Below are 22,530 nucleotides of genomic sequence, written 5' to 3' on the forward strand. Positions count from 1 at the left end.
GTAATTATTAGATTCATAAAAGAAAAGGTAAACAATATCTACATTATTATTACCATATTTTCATTAGTAAAAGATAGTTATTATATTTATTAAAAAATATATACATTTGTAGTAACAACTCTAATAATATTAAGAATTATTAATAATTATTATAAGTATTAGTTAACTTAAACTATTATAATTATCATTTAATTTTTAAGAAGAAATCTGTATTTGTAAGCAGACTTTATGTTCCTTTAATGAGTTATAAACCGGCCCCAAAATCTGGTTTAGTGGGTAACAGCCTATTCACGGAAACAAATTCTGGATACCCTTCAGTGAAATTATTGCAACAAAGCTAACATCCTTAAACACACACTCCCTGACCCTTGTACCGAAAAGTTGAAGGGAAGGGGGCGAGCCCTGCCACTGATCTCTATAGCATCGACTGGGCGATTTCCTTGACAGCACGTCAAGAAACTCGAGAGACAGAGCGCGTCCCCTGGAGACCGCACGCGTCCACTTCCGGTTGGGCAGAGAGCTGGAAAAATAGCAACGGCTGAGGAGCACAGCTGGGGAAGGAGGAGGCCAGGCTGGAGCTAAAGCGAGTCGCTGTGCAGAGGAATGGGCGACGTTTGATCGGAGAAGGTGAGGCGTGATATTTTTAACAGCGCAGTATGTTTGCTCAGACGTCATCGTTGTTTTATTTGACGCGGTTCAACCGGACGTTTCTAAGTACATGTCGCTAACCGGCTAACTTGCTAGCATTCCGTGACAGCTTTGGTACGTGCTAGCCTGGCAGCAACTCGGCTGAGGGGGAGTTCGCATGCAGCGCTGGACAGATTATCTACCCGACCGAAAATGTCATGAACTGACCTTACCATTTTACACCGCTCTTTAGCTCTTCAACGTAGACTACGTGTTTATTTTTCTCTCAGATGCGGTGAGTGTTAGCTGCCAGCCTCCACATTCCACATTCCCCTCAATCACAAGCAAGTGGGCCACTTCCCACCCTCCTGTTTGTTTTTAGACAAGTAAAACTTTTGATTACAACCGGAGACGTGAGGGAAAAGTACCGTGCACTAACGTGTTAAGTTAAGGCATTTAAACATCGAAAGTGTAAGTTATTGACTACCACATAAACTAGTAAGCTGCCTACCTAGATAGCTTTTCTGTACATTATAGATGTCTGTTGTGCCTAAACATGCTGTATTTGTAGGCAGCTCACAAGGTTTTAAAACACAGCCAGTGTCAATTGAGCTGTTACTGGTTTATTTATTAAGGTGGTAATGATTTATTTGAAGTTAAAGTGAAACTAACATTTAATTGAAACATTTAATTAGCTTAGTAGCTAAGCCAGTGAGTTGTCACATTTAGTTTTAGTTAATCTAAAGTGAAAATGAAACGGTTACTTTTTTTGAAAACTTCTTTTTTTTTTCTTTTTTTTTTTTTGAGTGAACAAAAATAACTTCCACATATCATAATATGTGTGAATGTCCACAAACAGTGCTGTGTTTATATAATATAACTTTTTTTTTGACTGGTGTACAAGGAAAGTAAAGTGTGAGTGTTGTGCAAGAATGAGAAAATCGTCTTTATAGTTTCACTTTCAGAAGTTGTTAGCATGCCATAATTACTTATTTATATAATTGCTGTGAATGTCTTTCGTTTTTGAAACCTTTTAAAAAACAGAGTGGTTTCATATTGCTTTGCCTGTTTATACTGTACATCATTATTGGCTTTATTTTAAGATGGAATAAAGTCATAGGTCATCAAACAATAGAAATCTGTCAAGGCAGATAGGGTTGTTAAGTTCAACTCAGTTGATCGTTCATGTGTATAATAATTATCTTTGAGTTATTAAATGGTTACCTTTCTCTTAACAAGAAAAAAATGTGTTTCCTTTTCCTTACCTTTACACTTTGCTCTAGTTTTTTAAATCCTGGTTTATGTGTGATAGATTGCTTGAGTTTTATCCTCATTTGTGACCCTGGAGAGATTGAGATTGAGAAACTCTGAAAGCTGAATAAAGAAGCTTTTCACTGATGTATGGTTTGTTAGGATAGGACAATATTTGGCTGAGATACAACTATTTGCAAATTGGAATCTGAGGGTGCAAAAAAATCAAAATATTGAGAAAATCGCCCTTGTTGTCCAAATGAAGTTCTTAGCCGTGCGTATTACTAACCAAAAATTACGTTTTGATATATTTGCAGTAGGAAATTTATCTTCATGGAACATTTTTGACGTAAAAGAAAAATCGAACATTTTGACCCATATAGTGTATTTTTGGCTATTGCTACAAATATACTTGTGCTACTTAAGTGGCTGCTAAATGGTTAACTGTAATTGACAAATGCAGGTTAGTAGGTTAAATCTGTCACAGTAGCTCACAAGAATAATAGAGTGCAGCAATCTTGTTTTGGAAGTAAAAATCTCATTCATTTTTTTCTTTGGGCAATTGATTTTGAATGATAGCTTTTAAATACAGATCTACTTTGAGCTACAAGGTTGTTGGGAGGTTGTAGTTGAAGCCATCAGCCCACATTATTTCAACTTATTGTAAAATAATCATGTTTAACAGCAGAATTCCTGGTGATATTACCCAGAGAAATGCGAGAATTGCACCCACACCCATTTGTATGATGCACTGCATATTACGTAGAGTCAAGTCTGTTTACGTTCTTAAACTGATAAAATATTTGTATGCGTAATATGCATGCAAGAAAAGTAAAAACATATGGTTTCTGTATATATTAACATCATTAACTCAATAGTTCTATATGTCTCCATCAATTCAGTTGTGTCTTTCACAATGTTTCATGGGATTGCAGTTTTTACCTCATTAAAGCCAGTAAATACACAGTCATGATCTTTGACTTGCCTGATTTTTAGATCCTTTTTGCTTTAAATCAAAGTTTGTAATGTTGCAATTCAGCTTGTAGATAATTGGTTCATTTCATGACTTAGAAACTTACAAAAATCATGGGAGGGCATGGTTGCATTCTATAGAAAGGATATATGGTTGAAACTTGAGTAGAAAGCATTCCTTCAAATGCCATATTTTTTTAAGCTTAGGTTATATAGAAACCTCTGACATGTGTTCAGAGTGATTTTGTACCTGAAAAATGTATTTTTGAGCAGTAGCCTGAAATTGAAAGTATGCATATTTTCTCATCAGGAAGTACAAAGCGTCTTCACTGTGGGTTTCCCCACTTCCTTGTCTGTTTAAAAGGCGTGTTGCACACACTGCTCCTATAGGTGCATTTATGGCATTTCTGGAGGCATTAGTCCCATAAGTCCCTCCTAACCACTCGGAATGTTTCCCAACCAGGCTTGTCTGAACAGACGGAGCCAAACCAATTAAGTCGTGTGCATGAGTAGGCATTATTGCTTTGCACTCGATAAACCTTTCATTTTTGTGGCGGTGGCTGCTTCTCTTCAGTATTAGTTGTTTAATGGTTTTGGTTTGAAAGCCCTCCTGCTATGGCAGATTTATAGCATTGAAGGATTTTTCCTGTACCTTACACAAGACATCACCTTCGCTGCTTCGGCTTTTGTTAGCTGCTTCTGAATGTAATGACATCTGCTGTGAGTATAATACTTGAATGTTTTGGGAATGCTGAAGAGCAGTTTGTCCCTGAAGCTCGTGGTTCAGTGGTCTTTGGCTGTGTATTCCCTGTCTCTTGGCCAGCTTCAATGGGGAATGACTTTGGGAAAGAAGAAAGGATGCCTTTGACCTGCGCACCCGAAGCAAAACAGAATGACTTGGTGGTATTTTTATCCACTCTGATTATGCCTGTTAGATATGCAAAGCCTGGCTGATTTCCCTTGCCAGTTCCTTTATAGCGATTCTTAATTATCCTTTCGAATTTGTGCTGCAGTTTCCCTTTGATGTAGCTTTTCCTTTCTTGCCATCAGAATGGCTGGACTCGTAGATGGCGATGGGAGGAGGCACAAAACAGGCCTGGACTATGTTCTTAATGCACATTGGCCTTTTTATGATCTTTCTCCTGTCACGATTGGGAGCAATATGTTAGTGCTTTAACTGAAGATTCCTTTGGTGTAGCCTCATGCCTGGGACCAGGGATGTTACCCAGAGCTTCTGACCCATTTTTCGGTAGCCGTTCGAGCTACATACTGCTGTATTGTTGAGGTATATTTTATCATGATAGATTTGCTAGCAGCATAGTGCTTTAATAGTGGTGCTTACATAAGTGTGATTAGAGATTGTAGTTAGTTTCTTTGTAACTAATTTTTAAAGAAGTCTCTTCTACTCACCAAGCCTGTATTTATTTGATCCAAAGTACAGCAAAAACAGTACAATTTTATTATTTGTACTATTTAAAATAACAGTTTTCTATTTGAATATATTTGATAACTTCATCTGATGTTTTTCTTTAAAATAAGCTTTTTTTTTTTAGACTCTAATGTATGGGTTTCTACCTTAGTACTGGTACATCTGATTGGGCAGAGGCTGGGATTTAGCGATTTTGACAAGAAATTATAGAAATCAATACCTTTGTTTAGCAAGGATGCTTTAAATTGATCAAAAGTTATAATAAAGATATTCATAATGTTACAAAAGATTTTTATTTTAGATAAATGCTGTTCTTCTGAACTTTCTATTCATTAAAGAAAATTCTACTCAGCTGTTTTCAACATTAATAATAATACATGATTTTTTTTTAACAGTAAATCAGAATATTAGAATGATTTCTGAAGGATCATGTGACTGGAGTAAAGATGCTTAAATGTCAGCTTTGAAATCACAGAAATAAATTACATTTTAAAATATATTAGAATAAAAAACAGTTATTTTAAATAGTACAAATTTACTGTTATTTTACTGTTTTTTTCTGTACTTTGGATCAAACAGATGCAGGCTTGGTGAGCATGAGATGTCTTTAAAAAACATTAAAAATCTTACTGTTCAAAAACTTTTAATTGGTAGAGTACAGTAACAGCAAAAACTATTATAACTTTCAAACATTGTTAAAGACGAGTAAACAGTAATAAAATAAGAACATTTAAACAAATTACAAACAGTAGCACAAATAAATACAATAAAGAAATGATACAAATGAAATAAACAGTAGTTTTATGTTTTTCAGGTGGGTTTAATAGTAGTATTCAAGTAAGAATTATTACAGAAATGTACAATAACAGCATAGTATTCACTGTAGAAAGTAAATATAGATCAATCCTTATTAAACTAACATCAAAAGCTAAGTTAACAGATTTTTTAACAGTTTTGTATTGTTAAAATTAGGGCTGTCAAACGACAGAATATATGTGTGTACTGTGTATATATGTACAGTACATACATATATTATTTAAACACAAGCTTTTATTTTGGATGATAAATTGTGATTAATCGTTTGACAGCCCTAATTAAAATAATGATAAAAGCATCATGTGGTGAACTCTTGGCAGCTCTAGGGCCTTTGTGCAAACTACAGATCATAAGTGCACATTTTTTTTCATGGATAGTCTGATCGAGCCCAGTGCATTATGGGTGTTGGATATTTTCCTACCTTTTTTCACCACAGCCCTTCTTCTCTAGTCATACGCATTAAAAAAATGCATTCACTGCGTAGACAAACATCTTTTTGAATTACCGCTTTAATTACCCAGATGGCAGCAGGTTAGCCTGTTGTCACTGTGAGAGCTCATGTACTTATATTCAAATATATGGACGCAATGTTTATGAGGATACTTGCTGCTTTCTCTATCAAAGTGTTGCTGAGATAAAGCACATTGCTCAGCGTACTCTGTGTTCTCATGGTAGTTCTTGAAAACAGTTCCCAACAAAGTTTGCAAGCACTCCTCACCACTTTTCCGCCCTCTCACGGCCTATCGGGTTCCTCCTGCCAGACTGTGCATGTTAAGCAATTTTGGCGGTACTGGACTAGGTTTTATTTTGCAGAATAGGCTTAAAAGCTGCTTATCTTGAAGCAGGCCTTCTGCAGTGTTCATTTGCCAATGCTGATATGGCGGTTTTCAGTCTTAACGGCTTGCTCAGTGAACCGGTAAAAGAAGTTTTCCTGGTTAGCCTTGAGTTTTTATTTTGACTGTTGTTTAGGGATTCTGGGTGTGTGTGTGTGTGTGTGTGTGTGTGAAGGCTTTATCCCTATGGTTTTTGGACCTGTGGTTGCCTTGATCTGATTGCTAATATTTGGGAACTAAAAGGCAGATTTTATCCTAATGCGTTTTAAGAAGGCTAATTTAGATTAACCTAAGGAAGATTAATTAGGCTGAGATGGTGTTTACCTAATTTCAACATCAGATTTGGTCTGGTATGTAATGCAAATGCTTGTAAAATTGCAGTTGTAGAACAAACAAACATGCTGATCCACGAGTTAACAGATACAATAAGTAACTTATGGTTGGACATGAATGTGTCATGCAGTGAACCGAGGCAACTCGATCACTTCGACTGGGACAGCTCTTTTGATGCCAAAAAAATTAGCCTTTGACATGCACGTTGGCTGTTGCCAAATCTCTTATATCACTGTTGACACTGCTGCATTATCTCATTGAGAAAGTGCTAACCTTTAACAGTCAATGTTTTCACCAGTCCACCATATAAATGTGCCTCTTGGTCTGTTACTTGTGCAATCCATAACATGAGGAAGTAGCTTCATGATTTTATTGTTTTTAATGATCGAGAGCTGTGTTAACCCCCCCTCTGCCTCCACTCTCTCCTCGGGACATGAGCCTGAGTGCGAAACCTGTGATTGCATCTTGCTGGAGTGCTGCCAGGACGCTTGCCCCATGGGTCCACCAGATTAACTGAGTATACATTCTCTGGCAACCTGTCAAACTTGAGTTTAGCTTGGTTCGCAGAAGCAGTGGCAAGGCGCCTTTTTGACATGACTTCATACTACGTGTACATGTGAACATAAAGGACGTAATATTTATATAGGAAGTGATATAAGAGATTTGGCAAAAGCCAATGTGCATGTCAAAGGCTAATTTTTAAGACTTATAAACCGTCCACTTTTTTTTCACATCAGTTGTTTTTCGATTTCATTCAAAATCCATTTCTCTTAGGGAATTTGCAAAACGGCTTATTTTCAAAACCGAAACTTCAAAAACTTTACAAATCTGCCTTCATTTAACTGATGTAATTCTACTGGTTTTAAATTTTAATATTCGGTGAACTATCCCTTTAATGTGAAGCTTATGTACGCATCTATTTTTCTCTCTCTGCTTACTTTCACTTTAGACATAACCAACTGTGTTTATATATAAACCTTGTGTGTTTTTGACAGTTTTAGCGCAGTCAGATGCAAAAGATAACTTGGTCCAGTAATTAGACGTATGTTTTCCTCTAAAATATTAAAGGAGAAATTCACTTCCAGAACAAAAATTTACAGATAATTCACTCACCCCCTTTTCATCCAAGATGTTTGTGTCTTTCTTTCTTCAGTCGATAAGAAATTATGTTTCTTGAGGAAACCATATAATGGATTTCCATATAATGGATTTCAATGGTGCCCCCAGGTTTGAACTTCCAAAATGCAGTTAAAATGCAGCTTCAAATGATCCCAGCTGAGGAAGAAGCGTCTTATCTAGCAAAACGATCAATAATTTTCAAAACAAATTGACAATTTATATACTTTTTAACCTCAAACACTCGTCTTGTCTAAGTCTGCGTGAACGGTTCAATACAGTTAGGGTATGTTAAAAAACTCTCATCTCGTTTTCTTCCCCAACTTCAAAATCACCCTACATCGCTGCAGAAATACCGACCCAGTGTTTACAAAGTGAACATGCAAAGAAGATCAAACGCGTATTACAAAAAAAGGTAAAACAGCAATGTAGGATGATTTTGACGTTGAAGAGGAAAACGAGACAGGAGTTTTTCGACATACCCTAACTGTATTGACCCTGATTACACAGACTACACATGCGCATCGCAAAGACAAGATGAGAATTTGAGGTTAAAAAGTATATAAATTGTCAATTTGTTTCGAAAATGACAGATCGTTTTGTTAGATAAGACCCTTCTTCCTCGGCTGGGATTGTTTAGAGCCATTTGAAGCTGCATTTAAACTGCATTTTGGAAGTTCAAACATGCGGGCACCATTGAAGTCTTTTTTTTTTTTCTTCTTTTTATGTATTTATGTTTATAAAAGTAATTTAGTTGAAATCGTTTCTCTTTCTCTTTAGTGTTTCTATGATTCTTCCCCTTTTTCTGTTTGTCTTGACCGTGGCAAAATGACAACATATGGGTGGCAAGACAGGTGTCTCGGCAAGTTCTGCCAATTGGAGAAAGTGTTTACGCTTCCAAATTGCTGACTGGGACTCGTGCTGAATCACTAGAGATTGAGAAGAGAAGACTTAGGAAGATTGTAGGATTCTAGGAAGACCTAGAGAGAAGATTGTAAAGAGGAAGATAAGAAGAACAGCTTTATGGAAATTTAGATTATTCCCCTTTTCTTTTTAAATATAGCTTTTATAATGTGCTGTGCTGTTCAACATATTACTTTCAAGTTAAGTGGCTGCAGTAGTACTTTTATGCTCTTAATGATGGATCACTCTTTCTCCCATGTCATTTTTGGCCACGCATCAACTTGATCTAATGATATCTCTCAGCAACACACCCATGAACATCTGAGATCGTATTTGTTCTATGATACCTTGTCTGCTTTTTAGACTTTGCTCTGGATGACACCTTTGCTTGAGAGCACTATATGAACCATTCTTGGGGATTTTTTGTTTGTTTTTTCTAGGTGTGTTTGAAGACCAGTCATGACTCTAGGCTTTTTTTGTAATATAAAGAGGTGGAAAAGATTGAGCTGAGTTTTTAAAGTGCTTTAGCTTCAGTATACGCAGCATACAAAGGATTGGATTAAGGTGTGCGCTGGATGCTTCACTAAATCTTGCACTCTAGAGCCACAGTAAGCTGAACATATGTTCCCTTTTTTATGTTCTTTTTTCTGCTTTGCGAATCTCTGTGAAATTTGTCAGGTGCAGTGTCTTATCACAGAATGTTCTGATTATTTAAAGCATTTTAGCCTATTGAGATCCAAAAAAAACCCCATGGCAGCATGTACACTACCATTGAAAAGTTTGTGGCTAGTCATTAAATTGATCAAAAAATGACTTTAAAGAAATTAATAATGTCACAAAAGATTTAAATTAGATCAGTAGATTCTTTCAGTAGATTTTTTTAATGTCTGTTTATCAAAGAATCCTTTGTTGTTTCCCACCCAGAACTTAAGCAGTAAAAGTGTTTTCAACATTGATAATAAGAAATATTATTTAAACACTAAAACAGCATATTACAATAATTTCTGAAGGGCCATATTAGAATATAAAATGGTGTTATGGCTGCTGAAAATTCAGCTTTGCCATCACAGGAATAAATGACATTTTAAAATATATTAAGTTAGTTTTTAAAAACGTAATAATATTTAAAAATATTACTTGATTTGACTGCATTTTGACAATAGCCTTTATGAGCCTCGCTTAGGCAGACCTTAAGACTGACGGCAGAAGGTCTGGGAACCTTGGCCGCTTTAAATGGCCAGGGCCCGCCCAGTAGACCATATGACTGACCAGTAACGCAACCAATCACATTTTGTTCCACGTCATGTTTAGGGACGTGGAAATGTCCCCACAATAACAGACTGGTGTGTAAAACTCTTGGACATATTTTAAAGAGTCTATGCCACAGACTTTAAAAATTATACATACTTTTGAAAATCCAGTGTTTAGTTGATCCTGATAAGCACTTATCGTCACATTCGTAAACACGACTTTAAAGAACGCAACATACACATCTCCCGGAAATCCTGTATAATTCAACCAATCTGATTTCCACTTTTGTGTGCGATGTGCATCAGACATTCAGCCACCAGTCCGTCTGTGTGATGTCTAAGGCTGAGACTAGAGCATCAAAAACATGAAACATTTTCAAACCCTAAACTTTTGAATAGTTCATGTATGCAAGTGCATGTAATAATGCAAATAAATGTCATGTAATATAAATGTGTGTAAAGTTGCCATTTTAGAACAAAGGGAACACTTTAGTATGTTAGCATGCCTATTAATATAAGCTGTTTGTTAGTACTTATAAAGCACACATTCTGCATGACCATATTCTACATCTGTAATCCTACCCAATGCCTCAACTTAACAACTACCTTACTAACACACTCTTAAAAATAAAGGTACTGTTAAAGGTTCCTCACAGCGATGCCATAGAAGAATCGTTTTTGTTTCCACAAAGAACCATCAGTCAAAGGTTCTTTAAAGAACCATCTCTTTCTTACCTTTTTATAATCTGAAGAACCTTCTTTCACCACAAAGAACCTTTTGTGAAACAAAAAGGTTCTTCAGATGTTAAAGTTTCTTTATGGAACCATTTAGGCAAACCTGTATATTATTAAGCAGCAAAAGGATTTTATTGAGACAAAAGTCATAGTTAATAACTTGTCAATAGCGAGCATTGGATTTTAAAATAAAGTGTGACCCAGACAAACATACAGAATGTTCCTGAACTGAAAAATAATGTACTAGTTAGCAAATGTCTTCAGTGAGTGGCACTGTCTTTTCCATGTGGATGTTACATTTGTGTAATACAGCAGCATGTTTACTCATGTGAAAAACACTGGGGAAGTGTGGATCAGCTGCAAGCAGGCTGACGCCAATGTACCAAGGCATCTTTTGTTTGGTAATAGGGTTAAGGTGTAGATTTGTACTATACTGTGCTGAAATTGAAACCCTGATTATTTCTAGAGTTTCATATAATTAGCCCACACAGTACACCTCACAATATCATAACTGGATCGTGATTAAACCTGCACCAAATATTTCCTCTCTGAGAGTGTAGAATTTGTGGAATTCTGTAGATTTCAACAGATGTGGGGAAAAAATTGGCATATTAAAGGCACAATATAAGATATTTTGATTTAAAATATCCAAAACCCACTAGAACAGTGATATATTTTGCTGACTTGTGTACTCACATTATCCCAAATGTTTCCAAGAATGTTTAAATCCAGAGAAATAAGCAATTCTAACTAGTGTAACGAACTGTGTCATTGTGTCACCTGCCAATGACAGTGTCCTCGTTTCCCTTCCACGACTTTCAGCCCCACCCTGCCTCAAGTCTTTAATACATTAGCTCATCTATTGACATGATTTTTGTCCTGAAGGATTGGATCGGCTTTGGGGATGAAGACAAAACCCCTATGATTCCACACTCGATCACAGCATCATCAAACTGCAACCTTGTTTCATTGTTTGTTTTGAATATGCGCCCTCTAGCAGCGCAAACGTACATATTTTGCCTTTAATATAATCAACCCATAAATGTGTTTCCTTATGCCTTTTTCTTCTTCTTCTTCAGGTTCTCTACAAACCAGGAGAGACGTCAGTGAGTCATGGAGGACTGTAGTAGCCTCATAGAGTTCGATGTACCTGAGTTCAGCAACACCGTCCTGAACCAGCTCAATGAGCTCCGTCTCCAGGGCAAGCTCTGCGACATCATTGTGCACATTCAGGGCCAGCCATTCCGAGCCCACAAGGCCGTCTTGGCCGCCAGTTCACCGTACTTCCGTGACCATTCGGCGCTAGGCACGATGAGCGGCCTCTCCATCTCTGTAATCAAGAGCCCTGAGGTGTTTGAGCAGCTGCTGGCCTTCTGCTATACTGGCCGCATGTCATTGCGCCTACGTGATGTCATCAGCTTCCTTACGGCTGCCAGCTTCCTCCAAATGCAAGCTGTGATTGACAAATGCACACAGATTCTTGAGGGTATTCACTCGAAGATCAGCATCCCTGTGCCTGGTGGAACCGATCCAGATGATGAGTGCACCACCTCAAGGGCTGGACGGAATGGTGTGAAAGACGGAGGAATCTTTGTAAACCCCACCCAGATTTCACCGCCTTACTATTCTCGACAAAATCATTGCGCGGAAGGGCGGAGCTCAGGTAAGGGAGTGGCAGAAGAGGGTCAATCAGACCGAGGGAGCAGTGACGGGATATCTGAGCAGGAGACATCCATGGAGGTCGAGACGGAACAAGTAGACCTCATCGGCAAAGACGGACAGGTAACCGACGTCCATATCAAGCTGGAGAAAACCGACCGGCCCACCTACTCTGATAGCTCGTCGGCAGGTGATGACGGCTATCATACAGAGCTAGTGGATGGTGAACAGGTGTTGGCTGTCAGCGTGGGATCCTATGGGCCTGTGCTTTCCTCAGCCGGATACACTTACTCCGCACTACCTTCCTCCTGTTTCGTCAGCCTGAGTTCTTCTAGCCCATCTCGTTCCTTGCTCAGCAGCGTCCGAGGTGGTCGTGCCCGCCCGAAACGTCCCGTGCCTCTTCCAGCCGATCTGCTAACTCAGCTCAAGCCCAGTGCCGACGAAGGAGATGCACCCGCGACGGCAGCGACCCTCGAGAACGACATAAGGGAGCGGAGTTTCCGTGGACAGTGGTACCCCTACAACGAGCGCCTCATCTGTATCTACTGCGGCAAGTCCTTTAACCAAAAGGGCAGCCTGGACCGCCACATGCGTCTGCACATGGGCATCACACCCTTCGTCTGCAAGTTCTGCGGCAAGAAGTACACCCGCAAAGATCAGCTAGAGTACCACATCCGCGGCCACACGGACAACAAACCCTTCCACTGCCAGATCTGCGGCAAATGCTTTCCCTTCCAAGGCACACTCAACCAGCACTTGCGCAAGAAGCACATGACCTCTGGCACAGAAGTCAACAATCACACTGACTTGCTGGCAGAGGCACCAGATGCCCAGAGAGGGGAGCAAGAGGATACCTCCGAGGGCGAAGCAGCCTGCGGAGCAGCTTACCCTGATGATTTGTCAACAAAAACCCCCAGCGAAGAAAGCGGCAAGTGTACTCCGGAAGAAACCCCTGCGTCCAAACCTCTGCGTGGATACTGAGAAAAAAGCTTGTTCCTTATCTAATAAGGAAGCTTAAAGGGTTACTCTTTTCACGATGAAGCCCAGCTGTTTTTAAAGAACGACAAGAAATAACCTGCCTTGCGCATTTTCTACAAGTCCATTTTTGTGGAAGTTCTACACAGGACTAAGATGGAGAGAAGAGTTTTTAAGGAGTTTTTCAAAGGGAAGGAGTCCTATAATCGGGGAATTAAATAACCGGGGTGGAGGTCTCTGTAATCAAGGCCTCCTAAGAGTTTTATCACATTTTTATATATCTATATATATATATATATATATATATATTTCCATGTTTTTCAACATATTTACAGAGTAATATAGGCATGTTGCAATAATGAATAATGTGAAAGCTCAGATGAGATGCTCGTCATATCACGCTTTTACCTGACCTGTTTTTGCACATGTGGCCTGTAGTAGGCCACTCACTCACGAGGAATGGTTTATCTGCCAGTGCAAGGCTCTTTGTGACATATCCGTTCAATACCTCATTATACAACCTCAACATACTCATAATGGACAGTATTTGTAGCTTGTCAACTCCAGCCAGGTTTTACCTCATAGCAAAGAACCTGAAAGGAGGGGAAGATGCTTCTCTCAGTAAAGTCACATTGTTTAGTTTCATAGGGTTTGAATGCTACGGTAAAACCCTTGAACAAAACATCTCCACTCTACCAAGGCTTGATACTTCAGTGAAATATTCCTTAGTGATTGTATTGAAATCTGGATTCATCTTGTTCAGTTTTCTTTAGCAGCCATGTTGCATATGTCTGTGAGACTAATGTTAGTACAAGGTGAACCTGTGGTGTATTTTCAGGATCCAGGATCTGTTTTATTTTTTTATTTTGTATTTTTTTTAATTGCCATATTTTTAGTATAATCACAGTCTGTCATTCTACACTCTTTCTGTAACATTATCCATTTGTGACCTGGGACCATAAAACCAGTCATAAGGGTCTTTTTTTAATTAATTGAGATTCATACATCTTCTAAATGCTGTATAAATAAGCTTTCCATTGATGTATGGTTTGTTAGGATTCCAGATTTTGAAAATCTGAAATCTGAGAGAAAATCGCCTTGTCCAAATGTCCAACTGTCCAAGTTGTCCAAATGAAGTTGCAATGCTTATTACTAATCAGAAGTTAAATTTTGATATATTTACGGTGGTAAATTTACAAAATATCTTCATGGAACATGATGTCTGCTTAATATATAAAGATTTTTGACATAAAAGAAAAATGTATGATTTTCACTCATACAATGTATTTTTGGCTATTGCTACAAATATACCTGTGCTACTTAAGACTGGTTTTGTGGTCCAGATCCACATCGGTTTCAGTATAAAATCAACAGTGTAATCACTGATTAGTGCTAGAGTAGCAGCACAGTCAACAATAGTATTTAGTTAAGGAATCTTGTCTTTTGTGCCAAGTCTCTTTCTTTCCTTTTCTTCTCAAAATCTAGCTTTTAATTCTAAAAACAATGTTATTTTATGGTTTGTACTTTCCCAAACACCAGTAGGGAGGGTGTGCCTTTAAAATGAACGTTTAAGTTATATATTAATATATATTCTAAAAATGGAGCGGGAGTCATGCAAGTTATGAAAATTGCCTTAGGGCCATACCGCCATGAGAAGAAGGGGGGGAAAAAACTTCTTGGTGAAATATTTATAGCGTTAATGTACACACTCGATCAGCTCTTCAATTTTAAACAGCTCTTCTTGTGTTTAGCTTGAAAGACCTTTTGCTTTCTTATTTTGTGTATGTGGAACAGACAGCTGTGAGAAGAAGCTCTCTTTGGCTTCTCACACTTGTGCATCTGTCGATGTACAGACCAAAATGTATGGTGTTTCAATACAGAAATGTATAATCGAAGAAGATTCACTTACTGCCGGTATGCGTTTGCTAATGTTAAGTAGTATGGAGGTGTATTGTTTATGGTGGAGGTGTAGTGTAATGTTTCATACTACAATAGAGCAGTAATAAGATAAACCTGCAGTGTTGTGGGCACTTTTATACATTTAGTATTGTGAAGAAAGAGACCTGGATGCCTGTTATCTCCACAACATCTCTTCCCATCCATTTTCATTATGTAACTGGTGCAAAACGTCATACCTCAGTTTTTTTTTTTTTTTTTTTTTTTTTTTTTTAATGTGTCTTTTCTTGACCTGTGATTGAATAAGGCTCCTTGTTGTCTCGCATGGCAATTTTAGATATGTTTTTTTTATTTCTTATCACCACACTGTCTTATTTGAATCATTCTGACGAATAAGCGGCTACATACGATGCAAAACGAGTGTTTTGTCGAGAGCAATACACTAGATTCACTACAGTCGAGCATCTGCCTCCTGACTGTCTGCAGTATATCTGATTTATAGTTCTCGATGCTCAGACAGATTAAAACATGCCTCGCTTTTACAAGATTCAAGTGCTTTCAAGTTTGCCTGACATACCATTTGGATATTTGCTTTACCACACCCTATATAAGTTAACTTAACAACCATCAGCCAAGGATAGTTAGCATAAGTAGCGTTACCTTTTGTCTAGAGACTGCGGTATTGTCATTCCAAGACAGCTCCTTAATTCTGCGAAACGCAACGGGTATCACGCCTTGGACTAAACTTGTTTCTGAAAGTTCGTTAAGTTGAAATACACATTATGGTGCTGTTATGTGTTCATTTTCAGTTTGTCACTTCAGTGGTGTTTACTCATAGCATTTTTAAACCTCCATTTATATCACTGTCAAGTATTTCCAGATTGAACTTCAGGACTTCTGCCCTTTCTTTAAAATCATTTATTTTGACTCAAATTGCAAATTTTAGAATGCTATATTAGTGCCATTAAAATCTCTTCATGTGCTTGTTTTAGTGGCAGATGAGTGAGATGAAGCTTCCGCTTTTATTTTAGCGCTTTAAAATCATGGCAGTTTTAAACAATGAGCCAATGTGATAACTCTGTTATTACAGTTAACAAGAGCCAAAACTCTGAATGCAGAACACCTTGTACTACTGACAGCATGTTTGGTGTCGTTCTGTGACATGAGATGCCATGTATGCCATTTGAAACATTGTAAGCCTGACTGCTTTGTTCCCTGAACATGTTTCGATTTGCTCTGTTCCTTAATATTCCCGTTCATCTTGGATAATGTGAACGTGACTTTGGCCACTAACCAAAGAGCAAACCAAAAATTGTAAAGGGTTTGTGTAGTATGTTGCACAGCGGACAAAAGAGAGACCAAAACCAAGCCCTGGAACAAATGAATCTGTTTTAGAGGTGTCAGTAGATCTTCTCCGTCTCATTTCCCAGCCTCATGCTGGCTCTAACACCTGTCGGGATTTTATAGCATTGGCTGTCGTTTATTTCACACATTGGGGTTCAGTAGGTTTTGGTGAGATGATGTTTTACAATGAGCGAAGCTCTAAGCTTTAGCATTTGATGAACAGATTTTGGATGTCATTCTATGGTCTTTGAAGAATGATGGTACAATTTTTATTTTTTATTTTTTGTCAAAGATGATTGAACCGGTGCCTTGATGTGAAACAGGCTTCACTGCTATTTGGGCTCAGTAGGATTTTTTTACTGTTTTTTGTTTTTTTGTTTTTTTTTTTTGAAAGAAATTCTTATTTTTTATTCAGAAAGAATACATTCAATTGACCCTTCGCAAACAACTTGACTGACAGGTTATCTGACCAATCATAATGCCGCCATTCTATCCGACAAACAAATCACACAGAGTAGATTAACTTTGGTGGACTTAACCTTGAAAAAATTGTGTGTATTGACGTTTTTCCACAGTTGAAATAAAATGCGTTCTGAAATTCATTCAGGATTTTTTCGTGCTTTAAGTAAAGAAGAAAAGAGGATTGGCTCACGTTTAGGTTGATCCAATAAGGTAACGGCCGTTTACACCAAGAAGGATAACTATATCTAGAAAGCTAACGTTCTTAATATCATTTCAAATTTAGGAGATTGTAATAGAGAGGAATGATATCATTGGGATCACTTTCAGAACTATTTCTTTACAGCTGATGAACGATAAAACACTGAACAGCTAATCAGACTTTATTCAAATGTAAAGGGCGACATTGTAGAAAGGCAAACAGACACTGCACAGCAAACAGAAACATAAAACATAAAATTACCTCAGCAATTAAGCGTTAGTTTGGACAGCATTGTCTTGCCTCCTTTGAAGTTGCAGTAGAAAAGAGTACGTATTGTTTTTATTCCATTACACTGACTACGTTAGAGATCAGATAGTTTACGCTAGATTCACTGTGAGATGCGCTTGAAATGTGCGTGCTGAGGAGATCTACTGGTTGAAGTCGTGTAAATGCAACAAAAACAGACGTTTACTGGTGTGGACTCAAATATAGTTATTTTTGTGTGTAGTGTGAGAGCATCATTGTTTGTCGAACATAGCAAGAGTAACTACGGAAGGTGGGTTTTTGCGAAGGGTCAATTAATCAAAAGTGCCACTAAAGACATTTGTAATGTTACAAACAGTGTTGGGGGTAATGCATTACAAGTAACGCAAGTTACGTAATCAGATGACCTTTAACTTTCAAGTAACTAGTAAATAACGCATTACTTTGAAATTTACAAGAAAATATCAAACAAAGTTACTGTTTTCCCATTTATTGACTGAGAGCTCTTCTGTCCCCATGTTGAGAGAAATCAGAAATAAGTGCAGAGGCACTTCCTTCCGCTGGAGGCTTATTTGTTTCACTTTTGGCCTTACGGGAAATGGCCTTCACAGTTGCCAAAAATATAACTTGAGTTTTTTGTTATTAAAAATAAATAAGCAAGCCCAGCCCAGGTGACCGAAAATAATGCGAAAGTAACATAATGCATTACTTTACATAAAAATAACTAAATAAGTAATGCAAATATTTACTTTTTTTATGGAGTAACACAATATTGCAATGCATTACTTTTAGAAGTAATTTTCCCCAACACTTATTACGATTTTATTTTTATTTCAAATAAATGCTGTTCTTTTAAAGAAAAATATGGTTTTCAACAATAATAAGGTCATGTGACTCTGAAGACTGGAGTAATGATACTGAAAATTCAGCTTTGCCATCACAGAAATAAATTACATTTTTAAATATAATAAAATAGAAAATAGTTCATGTAAATTGTAATAACAGTAATTTTACAATATGACTTTATTGGTTATTGCAAGCAAAGGAGACTTTCAAAAACATTAAAAAGTCATACTGACCCCAAACCTTTGAATAGTAGTGTATGTGAATCACTTACACCGCAGTGTTTTTTTTTTTTTGTTTTTTTTCTTTTTTTTGTGTGTGTCGCCATGCAAGATTATGGGAATGAGATGAGGGGTTCCTTCAAAGAAGGTGAAAATGTTTGTTATTTTTGGATGCATCAATGTATCAGCCTGGTCTTTTGTAAAAAAAAAAAAATATTGAACTAATGGTAATATGCAAAAGCAATATACCTGTTAGATCGTAACTGAGACATGCAGTAAGGTTTCTCTCTGTATAGTTGCATTTGTTCTATTCTGTATCATTCTTTTTTTTTCTGGGGAAACATCTTATTTGTAGGGGATCGATATGCATTGAAGCGACAGAGATTTTCATTGTGCAGTTTCGACTAAAAGCGATTATGCTGAAATAATAAAACGGGACAATCAGCTTCGCAATACAGAAGCTTCCTCTTAAAAATAAGTTAAAAAATTAATAATTTTTTTTTTTTGCTTGGCTATAATCTCATCAGAATGATGATGCTTTCAGGTTAGCAGATCGCTGTATTATGTATATTGTTTGGTCTGAGGGGGGAAATATGCATGCCGGCCCACTTATTGTTCAAGTAGAATTGCATGGTGCCCTCCGCGGTGTAATACGAAACTACAGATTACTTTTTGTTTTTGTCTTAAAACTTGAAAGTGATTTCATTTATAGCTATATCTCTTTTGTGATATTTCACCTGGCATGCACTTAATGATTTTTTTTTTTTTATTTTATTAATAATAATAATAAATAAATGTATTCCATAAGGGATTATTAATTGACCATGTAATGCTCCCAACGTCTGGGACTCATAAGGCCTCAAATATTGTATCGCTTGGGATGTGTTTCCCTTTTAATGGTGCTTTACGACTGGTCAGGTTTCTTTTTGTTTTTTTTTAATAATGTGTAAGCAAAAAGATGTTAAATCGGTGATATGGGGTTAACGTACACTTGTAAATGATTTGATGAACTGTACTAATAGAGTCCTACTCCGCCAACTGACCTAGATACTCATGGTCCATATTCACTCGCTTTGTTCGCATCAAACCAGTTCAGTTTGTGCCATGCACAATAATCAAAAAAGAAGTGTTTACAGGGAAGGCTGTTGGACTACTTTTTGATTGTGCAGCTCGTCCTTTTTAACTGTTGAAAACTGTTGACTTACTTCAGGTAGTTTATGAACACTGAGCTAAACCTAGAGATATTGAAGAAAAGGAAATCTTGAAGTCTTCCATTGGTTCTCCACTTCCAACATGTCTTCACTGTGTAATATGCAAAAGCAATAACCTTTTTAAGAGCCTTTTTTTTTCTTTCTTTGGAGTCTGTCTGCCTCTCAGATTGCAGGAGGATTTGTGTCTCAAAATGAATGCTTTCAGGATGTCAGGGAGCTGAGGTCATTTATGGCAAGGAGAGGATCTTTTTTTTTTTTTTAAGATAAACTTTTATGTGAAAACTCGGACAGGTTGGGCAAATATGCTTCTACAGAGTGGCTTTTTGTTTTTGTGGTTGCCACAGTCCACATTCTGTTTGTACTTCATCTACCTGTCACCTCAATGTCACTGGTGAAAAGCTGCATCTTTTTTTATCTGTGTCAAATAAGAAAGGGATCTCTAAGAGATGTAACCTGCCGCTATGGTATACGCTAAAGATCTTCTTTCTTCATGCATCGAGATTGAACAGGCCAATCAGAATTATTAAAAGAATAGTTCACACAAAATTGAAAGTACGATACCAGTCAAAAGTTTTTGAACAGTACGATTTTTAATGTTTTTCTGCTCTCCAAGCCTGCATTTATTTGATCAAAAGTACAGCAAAAACAGTAACATTTTGAGATATTTTTTATTTTTTTAAATAACTGTTTTCTATTTAAATATATTTTAAAATGTCATTTATTCCTGTGATTTCAAAGCTGAATTTTTAGCATCATTACTGCAGTCACATGATCCTTCAGAAATCATACTTAATATGCTGATTTGCTTCTCAAAAAACTTTATTATGTTGAAAACAGCTGAGTAGATGTTTTTCAGGATTCTTTTGTAGCATTACAAATGTCCTTATCATCACTTTTAAACCATTTAAAGCATCCTTGCTAAATAAAAGTATTAATTTCTATAATTTGGCTTTGATCACAAGAATAAATTACGTTTTAAAATGTATTCAAATAGGAAACGATTATTTTAAATAGTAAAAATATTTCACAGTTTTACTGTTTTTGCTGTGCTTTGGATCAAATAAATGCAGGCTTGGTGAGCAGAAGGGACTTCCTTAAAAAACATTAAAAATTGTACTGTTCAAAAACTTTTGACTGGTAGTGTTTGCTTAAAATTTACTCACCCTCAGACCGATGGTTCTTCATTTAAAGAAATTTAGCATTTTTTCACTTGCTCAGCAGTGGATGCTCTACAGTGAATGGGTGCCATTAGAATAAGAGTTCAAACAGCTGATAAAACTTCACAATTTACAATTAATCCACATGACTTGCATAATTTATAATTCAAACTCTTCCACCGATGTAATTGTCCATCCCCTATTGTCTTTTCACATCAAAATCCACTGACATATTTGTGTAAATTGTTTTAGACTTTCGCATTTAAACAGTGCTTGATCTCTGCGTATTTCTCTCCTGATTCAGACTAGACGACTTTATGGATAGCGGTATTATGGATAAAGGACTTGCATTTTAGCTAGAAGCATTGGTTTGAAGTTAAAACGTTGTGGTGTAGATTGATGAGATGTTTGTATCTGCTGTTTGGACTTACATTATGACGGCACCCATTTACTGCATAGGATCTGTTGGTGAGCAGGTGATGCAATGCTTAGTTTCTCCAGATCTGCTCTGATGAGGAAACAAAGCTACGTCTTGGATGGCCCCAGGTTGAGTACATTTTCTATTTTTGGTGACTATTTGAATTCAAACTTGTGTATTCGGGACATTGCAAAAAGAAAAAAAGTAGAACTCAGGGTTTACTAGTATTCAGAAAATGCCATTTTGGATACGCAGTGATCTTTGTGTGTCCAAAACTAAGCTTGCACTTTTACTTCAGGTGGGGAAACAATTCCTCAGTCATTAGTTCCCAAAACAGTCTGCCTCATAGGTGTAGTGAGATGCACCTAAATGTTTCTGTTCTTGCTTTTCCCGAACGCATGGGACTTTCACTGCGGAGGAAAGCAGATCTTAAGCTCCTATTGTGTAAGTAGCAGTCTGTCCAACCTTCTGTCAATCCACTATACGTACAACCTCACAACCCAACTGTGAACCTCAGAACTCTACTGTTTTATACAACTATGAAGTACATGAAGCTAGCTGACGCCGATGCTGTAACAATTAACTCGCCATTTATGAATTTTATTTTATAGCATGAAATATAAAGTTATATTTATTCAAATGATATATTTTACTCATAATCATTCTGTGCTGCTTTTTATTTTCGTTCTTAAAGCTTGTATATTGCTTTTTTATGATACAAAGAAATGTCAATAGATAAAAAATGCATTTGTTTGTACAATAAAGATGCTGATTTGGCAAAATGTCTGCACAACTTTGCTTTACTCATTCCAGTAAAATATGCATTGAAATGTGTTTGTGTTTGTGTATAATGCTGGTGTCCACTAGATGGCGCACATGTACAGCAAATGTATTACTGGTGATTAAAATAGCTGCAATATGCAGAGATATAGCAAGTTTACACTTGAACAGGACCCATGCATATTAAGTTTGAATAAACAGGCTTTTTGAAAATTATTTATAAAAAAATACATTTTACATTTTTTGCGAATGAGTGATAATAATACTGCATTTTAAATTACCCATTTATATATCTCTAAATATATCAGTCAGAAGTTTTGTCATGATGAAATTGAAATTGGATTATATTTTATTGACCCTGAAGGAAAATTTGAAGTCTTGGACTTCAATGTGAATTAAAATGATTTAGACGATGTGTCAGATGGGCTGCCAGCTGGTGGGGCTGACATTGACCTGGTAGACCTTGATCAAGCTGGTTAGAGCTGGCATACCACTTTGGACCAGTAACAAACCCACCATGCTACCAATTCCTAAAGTCCGGACCGGCCATGAGGTGCTTCCACATGATTTTTCAAGCATAAAATAAATAAACAGTTCAAGTGAAAAGCAATGCCTAACTGCATTTATCACATTGAAATTAAATAAAATGTCAGTACATTTACATTTAGGAAGGTTGTAGCATCACACAATCTGAAAGGCTTAGATTATAACGAGATCATTACAGTTAACGAAAACAAAAACCATATGTGACCCTGGACCGCAAAACCAGTCACAAGGGGTCAATTTTTTGAAATTGAGATTTATACATCATCTGAAGCTGAATAAATAAGCTTTTC

The 22,530-nt window shown here is 37.0% G+C and overlaps 1 protein-coding gene across 1 annotated transcript; it reads left to right on the plus strand.

The window, feature by feature from the left end:
• The first annotated feature begins 506 nt into the window (after positions 1-506).
• zbtb34 (zinc finger and BTB domain containing 34) lies at positions 507-21,700 on the plus strand. Its single transcript, XM_051117998.1, has 2 exons — positions 507-627; positions 11,345-21,700. The coding sequence occupies exon 2, from the start codon at positions 11,379-11,381 to the stop codon at positions 12,903-12,905; it is 1,527 nt and encodes a 508-aa protein (XP_050973955.1). The 5' UTR covers positions 507-627; positions 11,345-11,378; the 3' UTR covers positions 12,906-21,700.
• Positions 21,701-22,530: the final 830 nt, after the last annotated feature.

This window comes from Labeo rohita, chromosome 8 (assembly GCF_022985175.1).
Source record: "Labeo rohita strain BAU-BD-2019 chromosome 8, IGBB_LRoh.1.0, whole genome shotgun sequence".
Taxonomy (NCBI): domain Eukaryota; kingdom Metazoa; phylum Chordata; class Actinopteri; order Cypriniformes; family Cyprinidae; genus Labeo; species Labeo rohita.

What these genes read in the sequence shown, in the direction of transcription:
- zbtb34 (XM_051117998.1), top strand. Translation starts at nt 11,379, where the DNA reads ATGGAGGACTGTAGTAGCCTCATAGAGTTCGATGTACCTGAGTTCAGC.